At 34.5% G+C, this 24,395-nt stretch overlaps 1 protein-coding gene, 1 long non-coding RNA gene and 1 pseudogene across 2 annotated transcripts; 1 reads left to right on the forward strand and 2 right to left on the reverse strand.

The window, feature by feature from the left end:
- Positions 1-1,488: 1,488 nt before the first annotated feature.
- LOC107935602 (uncharacterized) lies at positions 1,489-2,376 on the reverse strand. The gene is made up of 2 exons (XR_005902623.1): positions 2,253-2,376; positions 1,489-1,978 (listed from the first exon to the last, which is right to left on the reverse strand). It is a non-coding gene; the product is annotated as an uncharacterized lncRNA (long non-coding RNA).
- A 7,694-nt stretch (positions 2,377-10,070) lies between these two features.
- LOC107942336 (MATH domain and coiled-coil domain-containing protein At3g58370-like) lies at positions 10,071-12,731 on the forward strand (annotated as a pseudogene).
- Positions 12,732-12,760: 29 nt separating this feature from the next.
- LOC107942335 (pleiotropic drug resistance protein 3-like) lies at positions 12,761-23,626 on the reverse strand. Its single transcript, XM_041077856.1, is given in 25 exon segments — positions 12,761-13,104; positions 13,228-13,482; positions 13,731-13,902; positions 13,992-14,169; positions 14,172-14,218; positions 14,391-14,524; positions 14,651-14,734; positions 14,827-15,117; positions 15,205-15,522; positions 15,623-15,696; positions 15,786-15,923; positions 16,016-16,169; positions 16,463-16,566; positions 16,669-16,829; positions 17,277-17,590; positions 17,681-17,962; positions 18,058-18,359; positions 18,481-18,571; positions 18,651-18,704; positions 18,873-18,949; positions 19,035-19,194; positions 22,484-22,568; positions 22,686-22,768; positions 23,012-23,135; positions 23,220-23,626. Coding segments are annotated over 25 exon segments (4,356 nt in total). The 3' UTR covers positions 12,761-12,837.
- Between the last annotated feature and the right edge of the window lie 769 nt (positions 23,627-24,395).

The following is a 24,395-nucleotide window of genomic DNA, read 5'->3' on the forward strand; positions in this document are numbered from 1 at the left end:
TAGTGAAATGACATACTCTAAACAAAAGAAATGTTAATCATTACCTGGATAAGAACTCGATAAATACAAGAGCCTCAAAGCAAGGACGAATTTCAACCAAGGGCAAGAGAGCGATAATTGAGAAACGCAGATTGTTCGTGAAACCCGAGGACGGGTACAGGGCCTAAAGAGAAAGTCAAGAGCCGAAGTAATGAATATAGTCGCAAAAAAAATCATGACAAAGAAGGACATACGACAAATATGCCTAAAGCTCATAACATAATCATATAGGCATAAAGGCATTTAAGACAAACATGTGCATATCATGATAACGTCATGCATGACATATACAGATACTCAGTAGAGCGAGAGGAGGTGATGATAGCTGTACTAAATCCAAGGAAAAGACACCTGAGTTCCACCAGACAACAGGTTTTGGTATTTTGATGCTGTTACTTCCGTTTTCAAAATTCAACTTATATTGCGAGAAATGGGTTGAGCCTCGGGACACGCTGAGGTAATTTTAATTTCTATTTTCAAAAAAATCAACTCATATTGCGAGAGGTGAGTTGAGCCTCGGGACACGCTGAGGTAATTTTAATTTCTATTTTCAAAAAAATCAACTCATATTGCGAGAGGTGAGTTGAGCCTCGGGACACGCTGAGGTAATTTTAATTTCTATTTTCAAAAAAATCAACTCATATTGCGAGAGGTGAGTTGAGCCTCGGGACACGCTGAGGTAATTTTAATTTCTATTTTCAAAAAAATCAACTCATATTGCGAGAGGTAAGGTGAGCCTCGGGACACGCTGAGGTAATTTTAATTTCTATTTTCAAAAAAAATCAACTCATATTGCGAGAGATGAATTGAGCCTCGGGACACGCTGAGGTAATTTTAATTTCTATTTTTAAAAAAAAATCAACTCATATTGCGAGAGATGAATTGAGCCTCGGGACACGCTGAGGTAATTTTAATTTCTATTTTTAAAAAAATCAACTCATATTGCGAGAGATGAATTGAGCCTTGGGACACGCTGAGGTAATTTCAATTTCTGTTTTCAAAAAAAATCAACTCATATTGCGAGAAATGAGTTGAGCCTCAAGACACGTTGAGGTATTTTCAATTTCTATTTTCAAAAATCAACTCATATTGCGAGAGGTGAGTTGAGCCTCGGTTCACATGCTGAGGTAATTTCAATTTGTGTTGTCAAAAAAATCAACTCGTATTGCGAGAGGCGAGTTGAGCCTCAAGACATACTTAGGTATTGTCAATTTTTTGTATGTTTCAAAAATCAACTCATATTACGATAGGTGAATTGAGCCTCATGACACGCTAAATGAGTTGAGCTCAGGATCACATATCGAGTAAAGAATAAGATTGGGGCTATTGAAGTCACCAGATTTTGTTTCCTTGAAGTTGCAGTGGAGCTGATCAAGGATATTAGATGATGTCCTTCTAAAGTTACAGAAGAGAAGACCACAAGCCTTATCTGACTAAAGCAACAGAAGAGCAAATTGAAGCTGTTAATCTTATATTTCTGAAGTCACAGTAAAGCAGATCGAAGTTACAAATCTTATATCCTTGAAGTTACATTGAAGTATATTGAAGCCACAAAGCATATATCAGAAGAGGTAATGGATTGAACCAAAGCTACAAGATACGGGGGACTAAAAAGAGACTACCTGGATGAGAAGATCACCAAAAGAAGTCAAAACTTAGCGAGACCGAGCAAAATTGGCCTTTCTTTGTATCTTTGCTCTATTCCCGTTACACGACAATAAGCAAAGAGAGGCAGCTGTTGTAGGCCAATTTTGGCCCGTTTACAAAATACCCAGGCCCATTAAACCATTTAACCCATCCTCAAACCCAAAACCTAAAATTAACCTAGCCTAACATCCAAGCCCAATCCCAAAACCCTAAACTCCCACTTGCCTCTTCCCACTCTCCCATGCTGTCTGCCACCAGCACCATCACACACCCCACCGTCCATGCCCATGCCCTGAAAACAAGCAAAACAGAAGCAAGAATAGAAAATAATAATAATAAAGTATGTAAAAATTAGGCCATATAAAAGCCACCCAAACAACAAACGAAAAGGAGGAGGATGTACAAAAAGTTTGTATCAAAAACAAAAGAAAAAGAAAAGCTTAGAAGGTGAACTTCAATTTTTTTCCTCTGTTATCTCAATCTTTCTGTTTATCTTTGCTTTGTTTTATTTTTTTTCATTAACTTACTTTAAAACGAAAAAGAATCAAGGAAGAAAATAGTCTTACCGAATCTACCCCGTGGCCGCTCCCCTCTCCGTTCGGCACGGTGAACCGCCGGCGATGATGGGTGTTGAAACCTTAACTGAAGAAAGGAGGAAGAGATAAAAAGGGGGTTTGAGAGCAGTTTTTCAGAAAAAAATATATAAAGGTTAAATGGTTTTAAAATAAAAAATTGAAAAGTCAAAAGGAAACGACGCCACTAACTATGATTTGTATGTTTCTGCTTTTAGGGATATTTGTCCCCCTGGTCCCTCAACCTCTCCAGTGCTTTGCAATTTAGTGCTTTAGTTACCTTTTTCCTATGATTTTGCAATTTGGCCACCTAATTCTCTGAGGTTTTCAATTTAGCCCCGTACCAAGCACTGCGTCTTAATGATTGGGGATATTTCTGTTTTCGGTCCTCCCATGTTGCGCGCATATTGCAATCTGGTCCTCTCCTCCTTATTTTCTTTTCAAATCTGCCCCACAACTTTGTTTTTAGTTTAATTTTAGTCTTGTTTTCGTTTTGTTTTTCGTTTTTTTATCTAAATATCCTTGTTATTTTCATATTATTAATATTATTATTTATTATTATTATTGTACATTAGTGTATATCTTCATGTATGTATATATCTATGTAGTAATGTTTCTATTACTTTATTTTAATATTTTTATTATAATGGCTTTTGTGTTTCAATATTATTATTATTATTATTATTATTATTATATATCCTTGTTAGATGTATACATATATATATATTACTGTTTTTAATACCTTTATTTTAATATCATTTTATTATATTTACCTTTTGGTATTGTATTACATGGTTATTATTATATTTATTAGTGAATGCCGCTTACCCCCCGTATATATTTTTAATACGTATTAATAGTCAATTTTTTAATATATATTATATGAATAATTTATATATAATATTATGTATATATTTTAATATTATCAGTTATATATCTCTATACTATATGATTTCTAATACTATTATTTATATATATTTTCTTAGTACCACATTATGTATATATCATGTATATATTTATTTTTACCCATATTGTATTTATTATTAATTTTAATACATTTATTTTATAATCCGTATGTATATACCTTTCTTATTTGTATTATTTGTGTATGTTGCATTATTGATTTTGTATTTATTATTTTCCCTATTGCTACTTATTATATTATTATTTGGTGTATATATATCTTTTACTATTATTAGTATAAATGTATTTTCCTTGTCCATAGTATTCCTAATATTATTGTATATGTTCAATTACACTATGTGTATTTGTATCTAGTATGTATATATTTAGTAATATTGCATATATATGTCTATTAGGCATTATATTTTCATACATCATGTATATATGTCATATATTATATTTTTGCATATTATCTTATGTATATATTACCTTATATTATTATTACTAAATGTACTTTATATTTGTTTATGTTTGGTTTTTATTTCCCTTTTAAATATTATTATTGTTTTGCTACTGCTCTAGTATTATGTTAATATTTTTCATTTGAAAATGTCATTGTTTGCATATTTGATTTATTTCAAATTCTTATTTCATGAATATTTTTTATGTTTTAATTACTAATCGAGGCAATACACTGATTTAACGTTAAGTCGTAAATTTCATCGCTATGTTGGATGGAATTTGTCGGCTCGTGTTAAAACGGTATATCCTTCTCAAAAATCAAAAATTGAAAGTTCTCGTCTTTTAAATTGGATCACGATTGGAATTTAAATTGAACTAGCATTTTTGAAAATTAAGTCAGCACATGTTTAAAAGATACCAATTTTGGGCGTCGCGAGGGTGCTCATACCTTCCTCGCGCGTAACTGACTCCCGAGCCCTACTTTTTCTCTGATTTTAACGTAGACCTAAACTCGGCCTTCTTTTTAAAAAAAATAATAAATTTATTAGGTGTCCGATCATACCTATAAAAAGGATCGGTGGCGACTCCCCTCTTTATTTCTGTTTTTCAGTTTATGTTTCAAAAAAAAATCAAACTTCAGTTTTCAAGTTCTCAATAAATTGCCACAATTAGAGACCCCAAACCAAATTTTTTTTTACGTCGCTACATCGGTTACGAACTCTTCTTTTATTTTATTTTTCGGTTTTTTTTATCTCAACTGTTTCTTTGCACCTTTTTTTTAATGAGTGTTGCCAGGCTATCAGGCAACATCCATAAATTTTTTCATATTTTTTTTGAATTATTTTAACTAGCACAGTTAAAAAAAATTTACTAGTGCCGACTGACACATCAGTGTCACCTATTAAAATATATATTTTTTGTTTTCTTTTTGCATCGTGACTGATTAAAAAAATTACCTATAAATTTTTTTTGTATTTTTCACACGTATTTCAAAAAATATATATGAGTGCTACTTGATATGGTGGTGGCACCAATTTTTATTTTTATTTTTTTAAATCTGATGATTAAGGGGGGAAGGGAGTGGTATTGTCGATATATCAGGTAACACCAGTGATAATTGTAGCAAACAAGTCATTTTTATATATAATTTTTTCTTCAAATCATGTAATTAATTAATATTTTAAAGTTATTTATATAAAAAAGGACCAACAGGTAGGGGTGAATTAGATAATTTTACTATTATCTCTTAATTTTTAAAGGAATATAATTATAATTGTGCCATTTTGGAAGCCAAGACCTCTAATTTGGAAATCGCCTTGTTGGTTGAGATTTGCAGTCTCAAGCTTCCAAGCAGCAAATTAAGATATAACATTAGTTTTACTTAAGCATTTTGATAGCAATCCAAAGGAGAAAATGGGGTAATAGAGTGCATTTTGATCTGTAACACCCCTAATCTGAATCCGTTACCGAAATAGAGTTACAGAGCATTATCGGAGTTATCTATTTATTTATCAGATATTTTATTTCATCTAACGTTCATATTTGGAACCAATTGAAATCAAACATATTGTCCCTTAAACGTACTTATTTTTCTCGACATGTTTTACTTGAATTTATTACTTGTCTCAATATACTTAATTTTCTTGTATTAACGTATCAAAGATAATCACATATTTACATGTCATGATAAATATCATTCTCTTGCCATTTCTTCATAAACATAAATCAGGTAATTCATTATATCGATATTTCATGCATTTAAAATTACAATTCAAGTTACACTAATTTACCTCGTTGCTTGTTCATGTTTATAATTTTATTAATCGATATCTTTTCTTTTCCACGTTCAAGTCTCGTATTCGAGTCATCTGGATCTCTATAAATAAATTTGATCGTCGTTTTTATTTATTTCATGTTCTAATACATTCAATTAATGCTTTAAACAAAATTATCATTTTACCCTTAAACTTTTAATTAATGACGATTTCATGCTTAGGCTCAAAAAAATAAAATTCTTGCAATTTAATCTTTATTTCCAGCCATTATTCTTATACAAATTGATAACAACCCATGAATTCTATAAAATATCAGAATTTTCTATAATTTTAACACTTTTCAATATAATCCTTAAAACATATTTTTCCCCGATCTTGAACTAAATTAATAATGTCATTTAATTTTACAATTTAAAATAATAAAATAATCCATTCCATGCAAATTGGTCATTTTTAAAATTTTTACAAAATTTCCCATAAAGTTTTACTTTTATTCAATTTAGTCCCTGAGCCTAAAACATGCAAATTAGCCATACTAGCTGAATATTCACACATATTTTCCTCCTCCTCCTCTCCATTCCACATCCTTTATTTATATAACATGCTATAAATAACATTATCAATAATTTCACTATTTACTTATATGTATATTAGAAACTGCCCATTTGTATCATAGTCACTAAATTATTTATATCTTGAGCTGCAGAACTCAAAATTAATATATTGTAATTTTATATGAAACTAGAGTTACGTATCTTATTACCATAAAATTTTAAGAATTTTTTGTTTAGGCAATAAGTACATTTTATTCTTTAAAGTCACCCTTATTCTGCTGTCTGACAGTTCCGACTCTTCTTTACTAAAAATTAATTATCTCATTGTACAGGATTCGGATGATGTTATCGTTTGTTTCTATTGAAAATAGACTCATTCAGGATTTTAAAAATATAAATTTAAGAATCTAATTATTTTTCTCAAATTTTTTATGATTTTCCAAAGTCAGAATAGGGGAATCCGAAATCATTCTGACCTTATCTAACTAAATTTATTATATCTCATAATTCACGATTTCATTGCTTACACCGTTTCTTCTATAAGAAACTAAACTCAATAAGATTTAATTCCATATTTTTTTCATCCTCTAATTCGATTTCTAAAATTTATGGTAATTTTTCAAAGTTACCCTACTGCTGCTATCTAAAACTGTTTTAGTGCAAAATGTTAATTACCATGTTTATAACACCCTTATTTTCTTTCTCTACGCTATTTCTCATCACTTTCTCTTATTTTCTCTTCACTAACATATCAAGAACATAGAACCATATATAAGAAAATTCTACTTTAGCTTCATTTATTCTACTTTAGCTTCATTTCCATGCTTTTTCAATAATATCAAACTTAAAAATACATGGAAATCTTGATGTTCTTACCTTGTCTTATTGTTTCCAATTTTTAACTTGATTTTCTCTCTCCTCCAGCTTCCGTTTCTTGAATCTAACTTGATATTCTAGCTTCCCATAGTCTCCTTGTGATCTTTCTCTTTTGATGGCTAGAGAAATTCTTTTGATTTCTAGGTGAAAATGATGAATTTTTGGTGAAAGGACCAAATTGTAAAGAAAGTAAAACTTTCTTTCTTTCTCTCTTCTTCTCACGTTAGTTTGCATGGGAAAGATGATGGATAGTGTGTGTTGTGTGTGTGTTTTTTTTCACACACACATATATATATAAACTAAATAAAATAATAAAATATCTTATTAAAATATTAAATAAATAATAATTATCTAATTAAATAATTATTAAATATCACCAACATCATCATTACTTTCTAGATTTCTCTCTCTTCCATTGACCATTTTGCCCTTTGTGATCTTTTAAAATTTCATTCTTAGTCATTACTTAATTTGGTAAAGTTATAATTTAGTCCCTTATAGTTCTTCACCTATTCAATTTGGTCCTAATTCATCAATTTTCCTTAGTTTCTAGATCATTCCACCCTTAAAATATTTTCACTATTAGTCCTTCAAATTTTTCATATTTACACTTTAATCCCTCAAGTTTTGAGTATTTACTCTTAGGCCACAAAACTTTTCTCACTTTTACAATTTAGTCCTTCCTTGAATCAATATGTCATAATATACTTTCCAGTGACATAATTCAAATTTCCTCTTCTTGTCACTTTATTTCATTATTTTACTATATTAAAGATAATATCTTACTCTAGAAATTTTCAGGGTATTACATGATTCTTCTATTTATTAAATGAACATCAATATTTGGCAAATCAATTAAGAAGTTCTTTTTTTTTTGTTAAAAAAAATTAACCACAGTATTTAATTAAAAAAATTAAAAATAGACTTGTTTAACACTTATCTTATAAAATCGTATCAGGAGGCGATTGAGTAAATACAAGCAGTCTCATTATGCGTCTCTTAATCTCTTTAGCTATAGTATCAACTGCCATATTTGTTGTTTTTAGCACAAATCGAAACATAACATACCAAGTAATTATTTTTATAACATATGATACAAACGATTAATTTTATGAGATTTATTAAATTAAACAAAGTGAATTAATTTTAAAAATGACGTAAAATTAAGTGATATTTTTAAATTATGTGACCCATTGTAGTTTAACTTAAACAATTGTATTTAGAGGTGAATACAAGGTAAACAAGTTCCTGTCCTAAAAAAGAGAAGAAGTAAATTTGTGTTTAAATCCTTTTAAAATTATAAGATAATTTAAAGTTTTATTTTTTCATCCCTAATATTTTTTTCTACATTCTTCCTTGATTGCATTTACTGAATAGAAAATAAAATCGAATTGAATTAAATGCAATAATTGGAGTGAAGTATAGTAGATTGGATCAACATGGATTTATTCATTGTTCGGGTTATTCATCCAAGTTCGAAGGTCCGTCCGAAATTTAAAAGGATTTAGACAAAAATATTAGGCTCAAAAAATGAACTTGAAAAAAAAAGGCCCATTTAAAATATAGGTCAGGCTTGAACATTCAAGGCCTGAGCCCGGCCCATCCCAATCCGTTTTTAAGTTTATGATAATTTATATTACGTTATTTTTATATATTATGTAATTTGTAACACATTAAAAATATGAACCTATACCAAATATATGATACTATTCTAATGTAAATATTAAAATAATGTTGAGATGATTATGTGAAAATTTTCAATAAATAAAAAAATAAAATTATTAATATTAAAAAAATATAATATAAATATTTTTAAAAAATATTTAAAATATAATATAAGCGAGCTTAAAATAGACTTGGGTTAGTTTTTTTAAAATATGAACAAGTTTAGACAAAATTTTAGACTCATATTTCGGGCAAAGTCGAACTTAGATAAATATAAAGTATATTAATATTATGTTTAGACTAAACGCGAAACATCTAGATCAACATGGTACATAGCTTTAAAAATGCCATGTTGAAAGAAGCCTAACATAGTGACATAATGTTGAAATCAAACGAAGAAGAGAAGAGAAGTAGAAAAGGGCCTTTGGGCTTTAGGTGTCCACCAAATGGGCTTATGTATATTGGAAGACCCTCAAACACAAAGAACTGCAAAAAATTAAATATGCTTTTAGTTCCTATACATTTTGAGTTTTTAAAATTTAGTCCTTTTATTTATTTTAAAAAAATAAAAGTCCAATTTTTAACAACAGTAATTTATTTCAGTTAAATTTTAATATTTTTTATCAATTATTCTTTAATTTTTAAATCAATCGTTTGAATATTAGAATGTCATATTTTCAAATTTTAAGGAACTTAATTAATAGTATTATCAATTGGACTTTAATTTTTAAATCAAAGGGGCTAAATTTTAAAAATATAAAGAGTAAAATGACTGAGAACCTAATTAAACCAAAACAAAAATGCGACCATTAGCCATGGAAGAACTTTAAAAGGAGCGCATTTGCTCTATTCTTATTTCAACAGGTTGCGTAGCCTACAAGGCAAAGATACATGCTATACTTTTCTATTACCTTTTTTTTTTTTTTTTCTTCACAGCTGCTTCTTTATTGAAAACCATATTTCATTCAGCAAGCAGAGAATGTATGCTTGTTAATTTATCACAAACAATCCTCAAATAAGCAAAGCATAAATGTCGAATCCTCCAAAAAGACCTTTTTACGTTTGGAATCACTTTCTGACTCTCCTTTTCCTATATATTTGTGTATATGTATATATGTATATATAGCAAACCATGTTTGAGCCAATTAGACGGTGTCTAACAATCCTTTCCTGTACAAAATCTGTCCCCATGGCTACTCTCGTATCCGATAATATTGGAAATTGGCCAACCATGCTGCTGTTACATTTTGTGGTTGAAGTGCATGCAGCTTGATGACATGCTGCAGCACATATGCTTGCTGTAACAGCAAGGTTTCTCTTTAGTTTCATTCTAATTAATCTAGTTTAAAATGGACAAGTTGATGACAACTTGATGCATTAGGTGTTGAATGACTAGTTTAGGTGGCTTGTTTATGTGTACAAGCAATGTTTTAATAGTCCCAATGCTGATTAGTGGGGTTAGTTGACTATTTGGTGATGTATTTGACTATAAATGTATGTTTTTTCTAGTTGAATGAATGAGCTGAATGAGCTATCAGCCATTAGCTCCCTTGCTGCACATTTGTGAGCAAGTAAAAATGCTTCTTGCACCTTGCTTCATGTTCTGTGCTCTTGTTCTCTCTTTTGTTGCTGCCTCTTGCACCAACAATTGGTATCATGAGCCTATGTCTTACGGGACCATTGATTTTGCTTCCCCTGCTTGTTGAAAAGAAAGAAGCTGTCAAAGCACAAGCAAGTCATTAAGGACTGCTTGTAGAGAAGATAATATCGGCTCAAACTTATAAGATCCCCAAACTAGCTTGAATAAGCTGAAGGAGGAGTTTAAAGGAAAGGTGTGAGCTTTCCAAATGTGCAAGCTTAGCAAGATGTCAAAGCTGCAAGCTTAGCAAAGTGCGAGCCTGATGAAGACACCTGTTGAAGACAATATGCAAAGATGTGAGTCTGTCAAAGGTGTGAGCTCAGCAACATGTGGAAGCTCAATGCGTGTTGTATAGTTGCAAGCCTCTTGAAGACAGTAAGCAAAGTGTGAGCCTGTCGAATTGCAAGCCAAAATGGCAGAATGAAGGCAAGCAACTATACTCACGAACTGTTTGTGCAAGAAGAAAATGAATTGGTCAGCTTGAATCAAAGCATCTAAGAGCTGCCAAGTTCAAAAAACTTGATGAATGACTGGTATTTGCAGCATGGAGTCCAAGGAGGAGTATTGGAAATTGGCCAACCATGCTGCTGTTACATTTTGTGGTTGAAGTGCATGCAGCTTGATGACATGCTGCAGCACATATGCTTGCTGTAACAGCAAGGTTTCTCTTTAGTTTCATTCTAATTAATCTAGTTTAAAATGGACAAGTTGATGACAACTTGATGCATTAGGTGTTGAATGACTAGTTTAGGTGGCTTGTTTATGTGTACAAGCAATGTTTTAATAGTCCCAATGCTGATTAGTGGGGTTAGTTGACTATTTGGTGATGTATTTGACTATAAATGTATGTTTTTCTAGTTGAATGAATGAGCTGAATGAGCTATCAGCCATTAGCTCCCTTGCTGCACATTTGTGAGCAAGTAAAAATGCTTCTTGCACCTTGCTTCATGTTCTGTGCTCTTGTTCTCTCTTTTGTTGCTGCATCTTGCACCAACAGATAACCTTGATGGTATCTATCATTAAACATCTCTGTATATGATTGTTCTTCATTCAAACACAATGTCTGGTTCATTGTTCTTTTAATTTCAGCTCATATTTTGTGCAGGCTTGTTAAATTTGCAGAAGTTGAAAGATCTATATCAGATACAGCACCCTGTCATTACATACTAAAGATACAATCATTTTCATTACTTTCAAAGAATGGCATTGAAAAATATGAATCTGGAGAGTTCCAAGCTGGTGGATACAAATGGTACTTTTGACTTATTAATGGCTGAATTATAGGACAGTATGTTTTATAAGTTAATGTTGGCTTTTTATCACTTGCTTACCCTATCGTTTTCGTGCGCACTTGCAGGAAACTCGTACTGTATCCGAATGGGAACAGAAGCAGAAATGTGAAAGAACACCTTTCTCTATACTTGGTTTTTGTTGATGTTAGTTCTCTCTTTCGTCACGGTTTGGAGGTCCATGCCGATTTCCGGTTTTTCTTGCTTGATCAGAGCAAGGACAACTACTTGGTAGTTCATGGTATTTTGATTCCATGCAGCTTTCTTTTTTCACTTCAACTTTAGAATGTATGTATATACATGTATAGAAGATGTGAAATTGATTTTTGTTATTTGTCATGTCATGCCTAAGATGCCAAGGAAAAAAGCAGGCGCTTTCACAGATTAAAACATCAATGGGGATTTGATCAGTTGATCCCCATTAGATCGTTTAATGATGTTTCCAACGGATACCTACTCGATGACACTTGCGTATTCGGAGCTGAAGTGTTCATTACCAAGGAAACGAGCTCGGGAAGAGCAGAATGCTTGTCAGTGATGAAAGATGCCATCGGTTGCAAGCATGTTTGGAAGATTGAAAACTTTTCAAAATTAGAATCAGAATACTCGGAATCACAAGCATTTTTTTCTGGAGATCAGAAATGGTATGGTATCCATGATATGAATATGAATACGGATATGATACGTTTTCAAGGCCTACTCAGGTTCGATTTTTCATGTTCATGATGCAGGAAAATACAGCTTTATCCGAAAGGAAGACGACATGGATCAGGCACTCATATCTCCCTGTATTTGGCTTTGGAAGATCCAGTAACTCTCACGGCTGGTTCTAAAATGTTTGTGGAGTTCACTTTGCGTGTCCTGGATCAGATGCAAAGCAGGCACATCGCTGGAAAAGGTATAAACGCTGATACCATTCGTTTAATAACATTCATCTTCATCAAGCACATCATATCATAATCACACAAGTAAAAATATCGGTTTGTGTTGCAGTTAGTCACTGGTTTAGTGAGTCAAGCCCGGAAAGTGGTGGGCAAAATTTGTTTCATTGCCGTATTTCCACCATACCGGTGCTGGCTGCCTGGTCAAGGATATCTGCATGGTGGAAGCAGAGGTGATCGTCCACGCGGTTGCTAGTATATTGTAACTACAACCATTATGTAAACAAATTTGTATTCGAACTTATTACAACATGTTGTGTAATTTTTTTTGGTTGGATTTGCTTAGAATTTACAACATGCCTTGTTACTGTAATTGGTCCACCTGAAGCCTGTTATATTTACATATTGAGGATTTGCTTAGAGTTAAGACATATATATATTGAGTTGAATGACTTTCATAAGTAAAACCTGTCTCTTTATTAGTTTATCAGGGAATGTTTTGTACAGATAGCAGCAACAGAGGCTGAGATTTGATTTAACTCCTTTGGAAATTTAATTTTCCGATAAAATAAGCGAAAAGAAGTGCCAATCCGACGGGGAAGATGATGAGAACAATGGAAACTGAACCTAGAGACGTATGATGATAACCAAAATAATTTTCTAAGAAAGCAGAAACCGTCGTAGGTTCTCCGAAAGCGTGCATTTCTTTATCGATATCTCCATACTGCGACGTGAAGATGGCATTCAGTGACCAAGACGTGGGGGTTAAATAATATAGCCAAACCCACCAACTCGGCATTTCCTGCAAGAGGGCATCAATTTCATGCTTAAACATGCCGAAATTCAGCAAGGATTGGCATAACAAGGAGCAATCACATTCACTAGTATTTTTATTTAGTATTAGGAGTTTTCAAAGCTTACGTACCGGTCTAGGCATGTAAAAGCCGGAGAACAAATTCAAGACGGAGTAAGAAGATGAAGCCATAATGAAAGCCACTGGGGTGTTGGGTGTCAATGACACTATCATCATCCCTAAGTAGGTGAAGCATAGCAGTGAACAAAACATGGTGTAAAATGACCACAATACTTTATAGGCTGACCAGTAGAAACCAATCATTGGATATGTGATCATTACATATAGAAGTGCAACACCAACCAAGTATGGAATCTCAATTATGACCTACAAAATGAAAATCCCAACTCCATTAGATAAAGAAAACAAAAATGGCAACATCTCAAGATATCCTTCACCTTTTACTAGAAACACCATGGATTTACTACATCTTACTTGGCACCATGCTGACCTTATCGGATTAATTAACTTCCATCAAAAGAAAATGGTACTCAAATTATAGTGTAAAGCACCATCAAGTGTATCTTGAAATGCTAGACAGAATAACTCAGATAAACTTTGAGGGAAGTTTAAACCTGTGCAAATGAGTAAGCCCACGAAGAGTACATTCCTGCAAACATTTCACGATACATAACTGTTCTTTGGATTGAAATGAATGGTAAAATTGATGAGCAACTGTTGATGCCAAAGAAGAATAGTGCTGAATACATCACACCAAGTGCATTGAACAGGTCTTGTTGGTTATTTCTATAAAAAAAGAAGGAAAAAAAAAAGGTATATTGCATCAGTCTTGAATATTTTCAATTTTGAAGCTCATAGTTATCGGGATTACTGACATTTTGGTTCCTCTCTGCCAGAATAGTATGCCGAAGATAACAGATGAGACAGAGAAGAAAAAAAAGCGTGCCAAATTGTATGAAGGACTTCTCCAATAAGACAAGTGCTGTTTCCATAGGCATGCTTTGAACTGCTCCCAACCATTCTGAGGAAATCGGGTAGGGAACTCCAATTCTTTGAATCAGGAGGTGGTGAACTCAATTGCTTAACCAACTCTATATTTTCCCTGTTATAGTAAGATGGCCATAAGAGTTACTTGCATGCTAAGCTAGCCAAAATGCAACCATATATAATATGTATGGAAGTCAGCAAATGAAAGCCAATGCTGGTAGTGGAAAAACCAACTACTAAATTTGTGACAGTGTTAGCCTGCACCTAGCATTTTCCGTTGTACTTACTTATACAAAGTGGATGTCTCATAAACATCAGCAAAATCTATGCTAGTTTGGGCCTCTGCAGATTTAGAAGTAACGTCTAGCATCCATGTCGCTGGATTATACTTGTCTTTAATCTTGGGAAATCCAGGGATGTTCTAAAGCATTATATGGTAACAAAAACGGAATATCTCAGAACCATTAATAATGATAATATGTTTCCAAAGATTAGATAATACTTGCAACCGTCATATTGTTCATAATAAATCCTCTAGTAAGCTGACCTGAAAGTACTGAATAACTCGACTGGAGTTCTGACCCAGCGGTCCAGAGTAGATAATGCGCCCGCCAGTTTTCATTAAAATCAACTGCCATGCCATGTGAGCAAGAAAAAAGTGCATGTTAGCTTTAGATCCCATTTCACCATAAGAAATGTTATGTATATATCATATTATTCTACCTCATCAAATGCCTCAAATATATGAATACTAGGTTGGTGGATAGTGCAAACTACAGTTCTCCCAGTTTCAACAACATTCTTCACTGCCCTCATAACAATTGCTGCTGCTCTTGCATCTAAACCTGTAGTTGGTTCATCCATGAACATGATGGAGGGATTGGCAACGAGCTCAACAGCTATGGTCAGCCTCTTACGCTGCTCAGTAGATAAACCATTAACTCCAGCTATGCCTACTATGGAATCTTTGATTTCATCAAGCTCTATGGTTTCAAGTACTTCATTTATGAAGCTCTGCAGGAAAAATAAAAAAGAAGAGACAATGATGAATAAGAAAAAGGAAATCATTAATTATAATCTGAAGTAAGGTGCCTTCCATACAGCTTTAGTTTCTGAATCAATATAAGAAGGAAGACGCAGCCAAGCAGAATATATTAGTGATTCTTCTACGGTGAGATGGGGAGTATGTATATCAGTTTGCTCACAGTAGCCTGATACCCTGGCATATGCATCTTGAACCTTGAGGTACCCACCAATTCTAATCTCTCCTTCAATTATGCCCCCAGTTTTCCTTCCGGAAAGAACATCCATAAGAGTTGTTTTACCTGCTCCACTGACACCCATCAATGCTGTTAAAATACCAGGCCTAAATGCTCCGGTAATGTCCGATAAAAGCTGCACCTTTTTCTGCTTAAAACCCTGAAACAAGAATTTACAACTTCGTTCGAGTTAGAGAGCAATGAAGAATTTATAATGCCAACTACATGAACGAATCTAGAAGTAGGATTAGGATTGTTACCATAGGAATATTCACATAGTACTGCACATCCCGGAATGCCACAGTCAGTGGCTGGAAAGGCAAAACCATTTTTCCTATAGACATATTCATACAACACAAATTCTACATTAATATATAATAACACTTTTCAATTTTGATGTTAAAGAGGATTCGATATTCTCACCTGTTTCAGATCCAGAAAAACTGTCAGTTTCAACACTGATTTTGCTTTCATTGTGTATGCTTTCATCTCTACTATCTTCTTGTCCTTGTAGCTGATAGTATCTTTCGAAAGAAACCATAGCACGAGACTTTCCTGGAGCTGAACTTCATCAATGTATTGATTAGCACAAAATTTATATATATTTTCCCTTTTAAAGAGGAGCTCTGGCCAGCAGTTGAAGATCAACTTACGCTTCAAGAAAGTCAAAGCCAACATAAAAATGACATTGAAAAGCGCTGTTAATCCAAATAAAGCTGCAACCGATAACCAGTAAAAGGAGCTATCAAAGTTCAATCCACGATTTTCTAGAGTTTCTTGTCCAGCGCTTGTGTTTCCGGACTTAACCTATAAGCAAAATTAAACAAGTTAAGAACCAATATATGATTTATGCCTAATGAATGAATCATTGATGGAGGCTCTAATGGATCAGAATTACTAAAGATAAGAAGCAGACAAAAATGAAAATCACATTGGTTCTTTGCATGCTAACACTAGTTTCTCTTGTTCTCAGCTTCTGGCCAAGGCCAAACAAAGATTTAAGATGATGACAATATGCCAAATCCTTTGGTTCATCCATATTCATAATGCATCAAAGTGCCGACTGCAACCACTGCAATTTATTGAGTAGTGAGTTTTACCTTTTCCCACCGAGGAGCAAGAAGTTCATTCAATGCCATGCCTATCTCCCCATATGATACCGGATTTAGCCAAAATCCCCAGTTTAACCAAGGAGGCATAGATGCTGCAACCATATAAGGTGCAAAAATTGTAAAGAAAAGCACTTGGCATTTATCTAAGCAAATGAATTTCAAATCAAATGGTGGAGAGCAGCTAATGACATTACGTTGTGTCACGATGAAGCCACCGAAGGATGACATAATCACTAGTGCAAGAGTGCCAGCAGTTGTAGAAGCAACTATAGTTTGGGACACCGAGGAAATTAAACGGAACATGGACATTCCTGCTACGTGCAGACCAAAGCTTACAAGGAACTGCCGAAAGAACCTAATAGGAGCATATATAATATACTTCAGATGAGATACACAAACACACACACATATATCAATCACAATCAAAATTTTAAAAATTTAGTACTTTGAAGAGTGAACTGTTAGACTTGATTTCATCCATATGTTTTCCCTAACCAACTTAAAGCTATTTTATAAAGTTACATTTTAGAGTCCATGGCAGTAAGGTTTATAGATCCTATGTGAATTGAAACATGTATGTCTCCAATATTACAAAATCAGATTGATCTTTATCTTTTCATCTGCATTAGTATTCATTTTTTTGTAATGTACCCCTTCTGAATTGATGCATATACTAGTAAGTACTAATAGTCATGTCTAAGGGATAATTAAGCCACTCATGTATAATAAGTAACATACATCTGACACTTCAACTTAATCCCCAAAAACATAGAACTAAAGTTTCCATATGTGCAGATCTTACCTTCCAACCTCAGGGCTGTAACCAATGGTATAATAGGTGAGAGAGATCAATAAAAATGACTCTAAGAATGAAAGCGGGATTTTTAGGATTGCTGCAGGAATTGCATAAGCCCACGCAGGATAGAAGCATAACTCCCGCTGTTTGTGGAAAACTTCGAGTCTTGATACGGTTAAGCTCAATTCTGGAAATGCATCAACAATGATTAACATGAGAGTAAAAAATAAAGCACCCAAATAATAATTCGCATGGATGATGTCAACAGCCATTCGAGTGCGTAGGAAAACAGTCATAGTCATTGATGCACCCATGAGAAGCTGCAGAGAAAAATAATCCAACAATAATGCTCTCAGCTATGAAGGATAAAAATGGAAGTTGATCAGATGATGAAACACGATGTCAATTACCTGTAAAGTCTTGAACACATACAGAAAAGAGTTCCTCTTCATCAAAAGGAATTCCCTCCTTAAGCAAGCCTTAAACAGTTCCCATTTACTAAGCGAGTACCTTTTAAAGGAAAGAGAATCTCGGCGGCTTTGAGTCTTTTCAAGTGGATCCGAGAGCTCCTTCTCTAAACTTACGCCGATTTTACATTCTTTGAACTTTTGGATGAATTGATTAACAGAAACATATCTGTAAGGCTGTTCCTTATGGTACCAGTACTGTGCTTGATCTTTTCTTGAGATTACCTGGAGCAGATAAAAAAGTATAATCATTTAAGAGACCAATGAGGACATGGAGACAATGACGTTCACAAGTATGAGCCTCACAATCACAGGTATACCTCCTGAATGAAGTCAGCAATTCCTTTTCTTTCCAGGCACCTAAACCCGCAATTCTTGAAGAATTTGTGAATATAAGTGCGAGGGCCATGATACACAACTTTCCCTTCTGCCATCAGAATAACATCATCGAAGAGATCAAAGATCTCTGGTGCAGGTTGAAGAAGAGATATCAATGCAGTAGCATCAGTATGATGCACCAAATGCTGAATGCAGGAAACAACCTGGAAACTAGTAGAGCTATCAAGGCCATTCGATATTTCGTCCATGAATAAAACTTTTGTTGGACCTACAATCATCTCCCCTGCACTTAAAAGAAAATCCAGTCCTATTCAACCCAATTCCTAGACGTTTTAAGTTTATTGCACTACATTCTACTAACCAAATGACACATATTAGCAAGTCTACCCTCAAACATACACTACCTGTAGTCAATCTCTTCTTTTCACCACCTGAGATACCTCTTCTTATGGCATCACCAACCATTGTGTCAGCACAGTTGTCAAGTCCAAGAATCTGAAAAAAAAAAAAAGACACGACATGAGTTCATGTTTCAAGAAGGTATTCTTCCCTGTAAAAGAAAACCAGTTTTTACCTTCAGAATATAATCTGTTTGAAGGGTACTTTCCGTACCTTCAACTGATATTGCCTGAAAGAAACGATAATAGTTTAGTCCATATAACATTGTGCAAAAGAACGGACGTTATGCATCATATATAAAAGTTATCTGTATTCTATGTGCAAGTCTTATATCAAAATGGAAGAGCACTTTGATTAATTCGAGCACTGAAAATAAAATAGAAAGCTGAACAGAAACCTTCATGTAAGCATCTACATCAGGATCCGGAACTATCCCTGCCTGCTTTTCTCTTTGGCTGACTTCCTTAATGATTTCTTTATAAGCACGCAAAAGATTAGGAAATAACAAAGAAAAGGAAGTAACTTAATATCAAAATCAACATATAAATTGAGCACTTACCAGCTCTGCTTCCTATACCCTGAAAGCGTGCAGAAAAATCAAGTGTCTCCCTTACTGTCATCTCTGGAGTATGCAGATCATATTGGCTAACATAAGTTGATGTTTTCCGAGGATTAAACTCATCTAGTCCATAACCATTGTAAGTTATTTCCCCTGAAACCTTTTGCAGAATGAAAAAGATAATAAGCATGTGTTGGAGTTTGAGTGCACTTTAACCGGGTAAAGTAAGAATTTCAAACAGAGCACCAGCAGCAACGTATTATACCCGGATAAAATATGAAGAAAAAATGCTTGAAGTTCAAGCTTTTAGCTATTGTTGGGGATTTTTGACAGCAGAGGAACGGAGCAGAGGAAGAAATACAGGACAGAACAAGGCAGTATTTTTACTTGCTCACAAATGTGCAGCAAGGGAGCTCTGGCTTCAGCTCATTTAGCTCATCTTTTCAATAAGAAAAACAATACATTTATAGCTAAAAACTATCACCAAATACTACCTACTACCACTAAGTAGCCTAGTAAATTGATAAACATAACTTGCACACATGGTAAAGCTGATTTGTCAATCTATCAGCACCTAAACCTATCAAAAACATCAACAACTAGTTCATTTTTAACCAAACTAAACTAAATTGCAACTACAACAAACAACATGTTGCTGCAGCATGCAGCATGCAGCATGCATACAAGCCGTATGCACTCAACAAAAACATAACAGCAGCATGGATGGCCAATTTCCAACACTCCTCCTTGGACTCCATGCTGCAAATGTCATTCATTCATCAAGTTTTTGAACTTGGCAGTCCTTAGATGCCTTCTTTCAAGCTGACCCTGCACAAGAACTTCATTCTCAACTTATCTTCAACCTTGGCCTCATTATCAACAGAATCTCACTCACACACTTGACTATCCCAGTCTTTTGTGCCTAAATATTCGTTGATCAAATGGAGTCTTCTCCTCCTTCATAGCAAATCTGACTTGCACACTTGACTATCCCAGTCTTTTGTGCCAAACATTTTCTCATCAAATGGAGTCTTCTCCTCCTTCATAGCCTCGGTTGACAACACATCTTGCCTAGCTTGTTCATTTGTTCATTACTGTCCTGTTTCTTCTTACACAAACAGCTTGCAAGTATAGTTTGCTTGCCTTCAATCTACAGCTTGCACCCTCTCGAGCTTGCATTTAGACCGTCCGCCACACTTTGGCTTGCACCCACTCGGCTTGCATTTAGACGAGCTCTCACTTTGACAGGCTCGCACTTGGTTTACTGTCTTCAACAGGCTTGCAACTTTACAACTTGCATTGAACTTCACCTTTGATAGACTTGCTCTTCACATACTGTCTTCCTTGAAACTCCTCATTCAGCTTATTCTAAGCTTGTTTAAGAGTCTCACAGGGGTGAGTTGCTGCTGTCTTCTCCTCCTTCAACTTATAGTCTCACAAATGTGAGTTGCTGCTACCTTAACAAATAGCCCTCAAAGATGTTAGACTTTGGCAGCTTCTTTCTTAACAAGTAGCAGAAGCAAAGACAAGCCTTCAAAGATGACAGGCTTCAACGGCTCCTTGCCTTTCTAGCAGTAGAAGCAAAAATTCCAAAGGCCCTTAAGACTAAGGCTCTGATACCAATTCCAAAGGCTAAGGCTCTGTATTCCAAAAATTCCAAAGGCCCTTAAGACTAAGGCTCTGTATGCTTCAACGGCTCATTGCCTTTCAAGCCGAAGCCAAGTCTGCCTCGAGCACCTCTGCCTACGAAGGCAAGAATACCTGGTCAAACGAGCCTAAAGCAGATGGTGCAGGAAGATATCCACCATGTCCACACTGCAGAAGGGCAAGTCACCCGGGTAAAGTATGTTGGTTCAGGCCTGTGTGCAGTGCAGATTTTGCAAGAAGATGGGTCATGTAGAAAGGGTTTGCAAAAATAAGGGCAGACCAAGATACAACCAACCCCAGCAGCCAAGAGCTGAAGCTCAAGTAGTAGAAGAAGACAATGACCAAGAAGAACAAGTTTTTGCAGTTTCTTGTTCAGCTGTTAAAGGAAAAGCTACAGATGGATGGTTGATAGACAGTGGTTGCACAAACCGCATGACCCCTGATGCTAGCATTTTTAAGTCAATTGACAGAAGCTTCAAAACAAATGTGAAGGTCGGAAATGGACACTTCATCAAAGTTGAAGGCAAAGGAGATGTGCTGATAAGCACTCCTACAAGTACCAAACTTGTTAAAAATGTCTTGTTAGTGCCTGAAATTGATAGAAATTTGCTTAGCATTGCTCAACTGCTTGAGAAGGGCTATTCAGTTGTATTCAAAGGCAAAGAATGCCTGATTAGTGATCCTAGTGGATCCAAGCTCATGACAGTAGCTATGACAGAAAAAAGTTTTATTGTGGACTGGAATAAGAGTCCAGATAGTGCCTACACAGCTGCTGCAGATGAATCCATGCTGTGTCACAAGAGGTTTAGCCATGCCAACAACATGTCAATGGCTCAGCTAACCAAAGAAGATTTGGTTAAAAATTTCACTAATTCTGTTGAGAAAGAAAGGAAATTTTTGACATTCAAAGAGGTGCATGATATGCATGGGAACCAATCATCTGCTCAGATAAAAGAATTAAAGGCACATGTAACTAGCTTGGAACTTGAGTTGAAATCATTGCAAGCAACTAACAGAGATATGGCGGAGCAGTTAGAGAACAAAGCAATTGAAGCAGAAAAACTGGGAGATCAAAATATAGGACTCCAATCCCGCATTTCAGAACTCGAAATAATGTTGGAAAAGAGAGAAAAAGAAATTTTTATTCTCACGAAGAAACTTGAGGATGATAACAGTGAATCATTGTCTGGTATGAAGAACTTGACTGCTCAGGAAATTAATCTGCTATCAGAGAAGGAGACTTTGCAAGCTGAGAAGGCTCTGTTGAAAGAAAATTTGGCATTTGAAGGTGATGAAGCATCAAATCAAGTACAGAGGTTAATGGATGAGGTAAACACATTGCAGCAGTAGCTGGAATCTCTTCATATCCAGAAGGCAAAACTAGAATTGCAGTTTGATAGAAAGAAACAAAAGTCATCCGAAAGATTGAATGAAATGGAGAATCAAAAATTGGAGTTGAAGCTAATGGTCGAGGACCTTCAAAGAGATTTGGAAGCAAAAGGAGATGAGAAAAATGATTTAGTGAATAAAATCATTAGAGAATGCTTAATGAACAAGAGTTTGCAGCATGCAAGCCAAGGAGGAGTGTTGGAAACTGGCCTGCATGCAGCATGTGAATTTCCAACAGCATGCCATAGCTTAGCAATTACTAAATCAAGCAGCACTAGGTTGTGGAATGCAGCTTCATATGGTGTTATTATAAACTTTGTACTTTGACCCAAAACAGCATCAATGGTTGTGTTAAGTTGTTAACATTGAAACATTTCGGGAGAAATATATTTCGAATTAGTTAAAAATGTCACCTCGAGAGTTTGGCTTAATTTCCCAGCAAGTGCCAGCAAAAATGTAGTTTTGCCACATCCTGGAGGGCCAAGCAATAAAGTCATCCTAGATGTAACCATATCCAAACAGAAGTTTAGTCAACCTAGTCCCCAATATGTATATAAATATAGAAGGTTTTATTCTCTTCTCTTGTTTAACGTAGAAGTATTTCCATTGGTGTACCTTCCGGGTTTTATGATGCCGTTGACATCTTTTAGGATGCTTATCTTGGCTTCTTGTTTTGAACCTAATAAATTAGATATACCCTGTCACAACGGTAGAAACTAGAAAACATTACTAAATTAATCACCAACTAGCAAACCGAAAACAAATACATACAAGAAATACTATCATATTTGAGAAAAGACAAGTGAAATACCCAAGGTTTGATCATAACTTGCAACTTAGGTATATTATGAATGAATGCATGAGCCATCTCAGCTCAAGATTTACTTATAGAATTACAAAAGTGATATCAACAAAATGGTGATCTACTCGCCGGTACTTACAGAAAAGGCGCCTTTGGTGGCATTCCAGAGTGTGGGAAGAGGTTTGCCATGAACCAACTGGCACTCGGCTTGGACACTTAAATTTTTATACCTCACTTCCACAGAAGGCAACTGTACTCCAGCCCTGTAAAATTTAAAACATGCTCTTAACACGAATCGGATTAGAGAATGCATCAATGCTGCTATACATGATGAGAGTGAGAGTTACCTGTCAATTCTGTGCCTAAGTTTTTCCAACAAACTCAGGTTATCATTTTGAACATGTTTTATGAGCTTGTCTATGAAACAATGCCGCTCATCAGGTCCAAGTTTGGTGACATTAACAAGTCGTTTTCTTCCAACTTTGTCATCGAAAAGAGCCGTAGTAATGCGTTCAAACAATGGTAGTCTCTCAACTGCAGCCCATTGGGACTCGTATTCATCATCATCATCATCATCATCATCATAACAATAATCATCATAACAATAATAATCATCATCATCATAATCACTATCATCATCAAAAGAAGTCAGAGTACGTAAAGTCTGCACCTCCTCAGTTGAGACACTCCTTCCAATATTTGATAACTGGATTCTCACGGATTCTATCTCATCTGAACCATCCTGTTGGGCCATCATACAGTATTGGGATGATGAACCAAAGGGTTGAAAACATGCAGAGAGTTAAGATGTTGTGAGAGGTAAATATGTAGCAGGGAAACGTGGAAAGTAAACGATACGTTAAATTCAAAGACAATTAAAGCCAAAGCGAAGCGATGCGCCTTATGAAAATGGAGTCGAAAGGGTAGAAACAAACAACAAATAAACAAGCATATTACAAGCATAACTCGAGGTGACATTAATTAATGGGCTATTTTTAGTTGTATTGTTTTGGAACCTTGTGAGGAGGACGAACAATGAACAAATCGATGTATTATTATATTTGATTAAATACTAAGTTAAAATATGCTACAGTATCTCCTATTTTATTTCAAGAATTAAAAATACAAATCTAAATATTTTTTTTTATTTTAAAATGTTATACCAATAATTTTTTTTTTAAAAATTAACTGAAGTTAATAATTGAATTTAAATTTTAACTAAATTCGAAACAATACTTAACAATTTTAATTTTTTGCTTCAAATGAGAGATTAGGGTAATTTAGATAACATAGTGATGATAGTGGCAAAGCTCCATTTTTATGTATACATTTGAGTATTTGGCTCTACTCTTGTCCTCAATGGTTGGGTGCTTATCATTTAACCTTGAAAAGGTTCGAAAGCTTGTAAGCAAAATAAATCAAAGAAAACATGTTTATAACTTAATATTACTAAGTCATTTGGATTATTAGTTTGTAAACTACACAATTTCGATTCAGAAAATTTTGAATTCCTATAACCTAAT

The sequence above is a fragment of the Gossypium hirsutum genome, chromosome A10 (genome assembly GCF_007990345.1).
Source record: "Gossypium hirsutum isolate 1008001.06 chromosome A10, Gossypium_hirsutum_v2.1, whole genome shotgun sequence".
In the NCBI taxonomy this organism is placed as follows: Eukaryota; Viridiplantae; Streptophyta; class Magnoliopsida; order Malvales; family Malvaceae; genus Gossypium; species Gossypium hirsutum.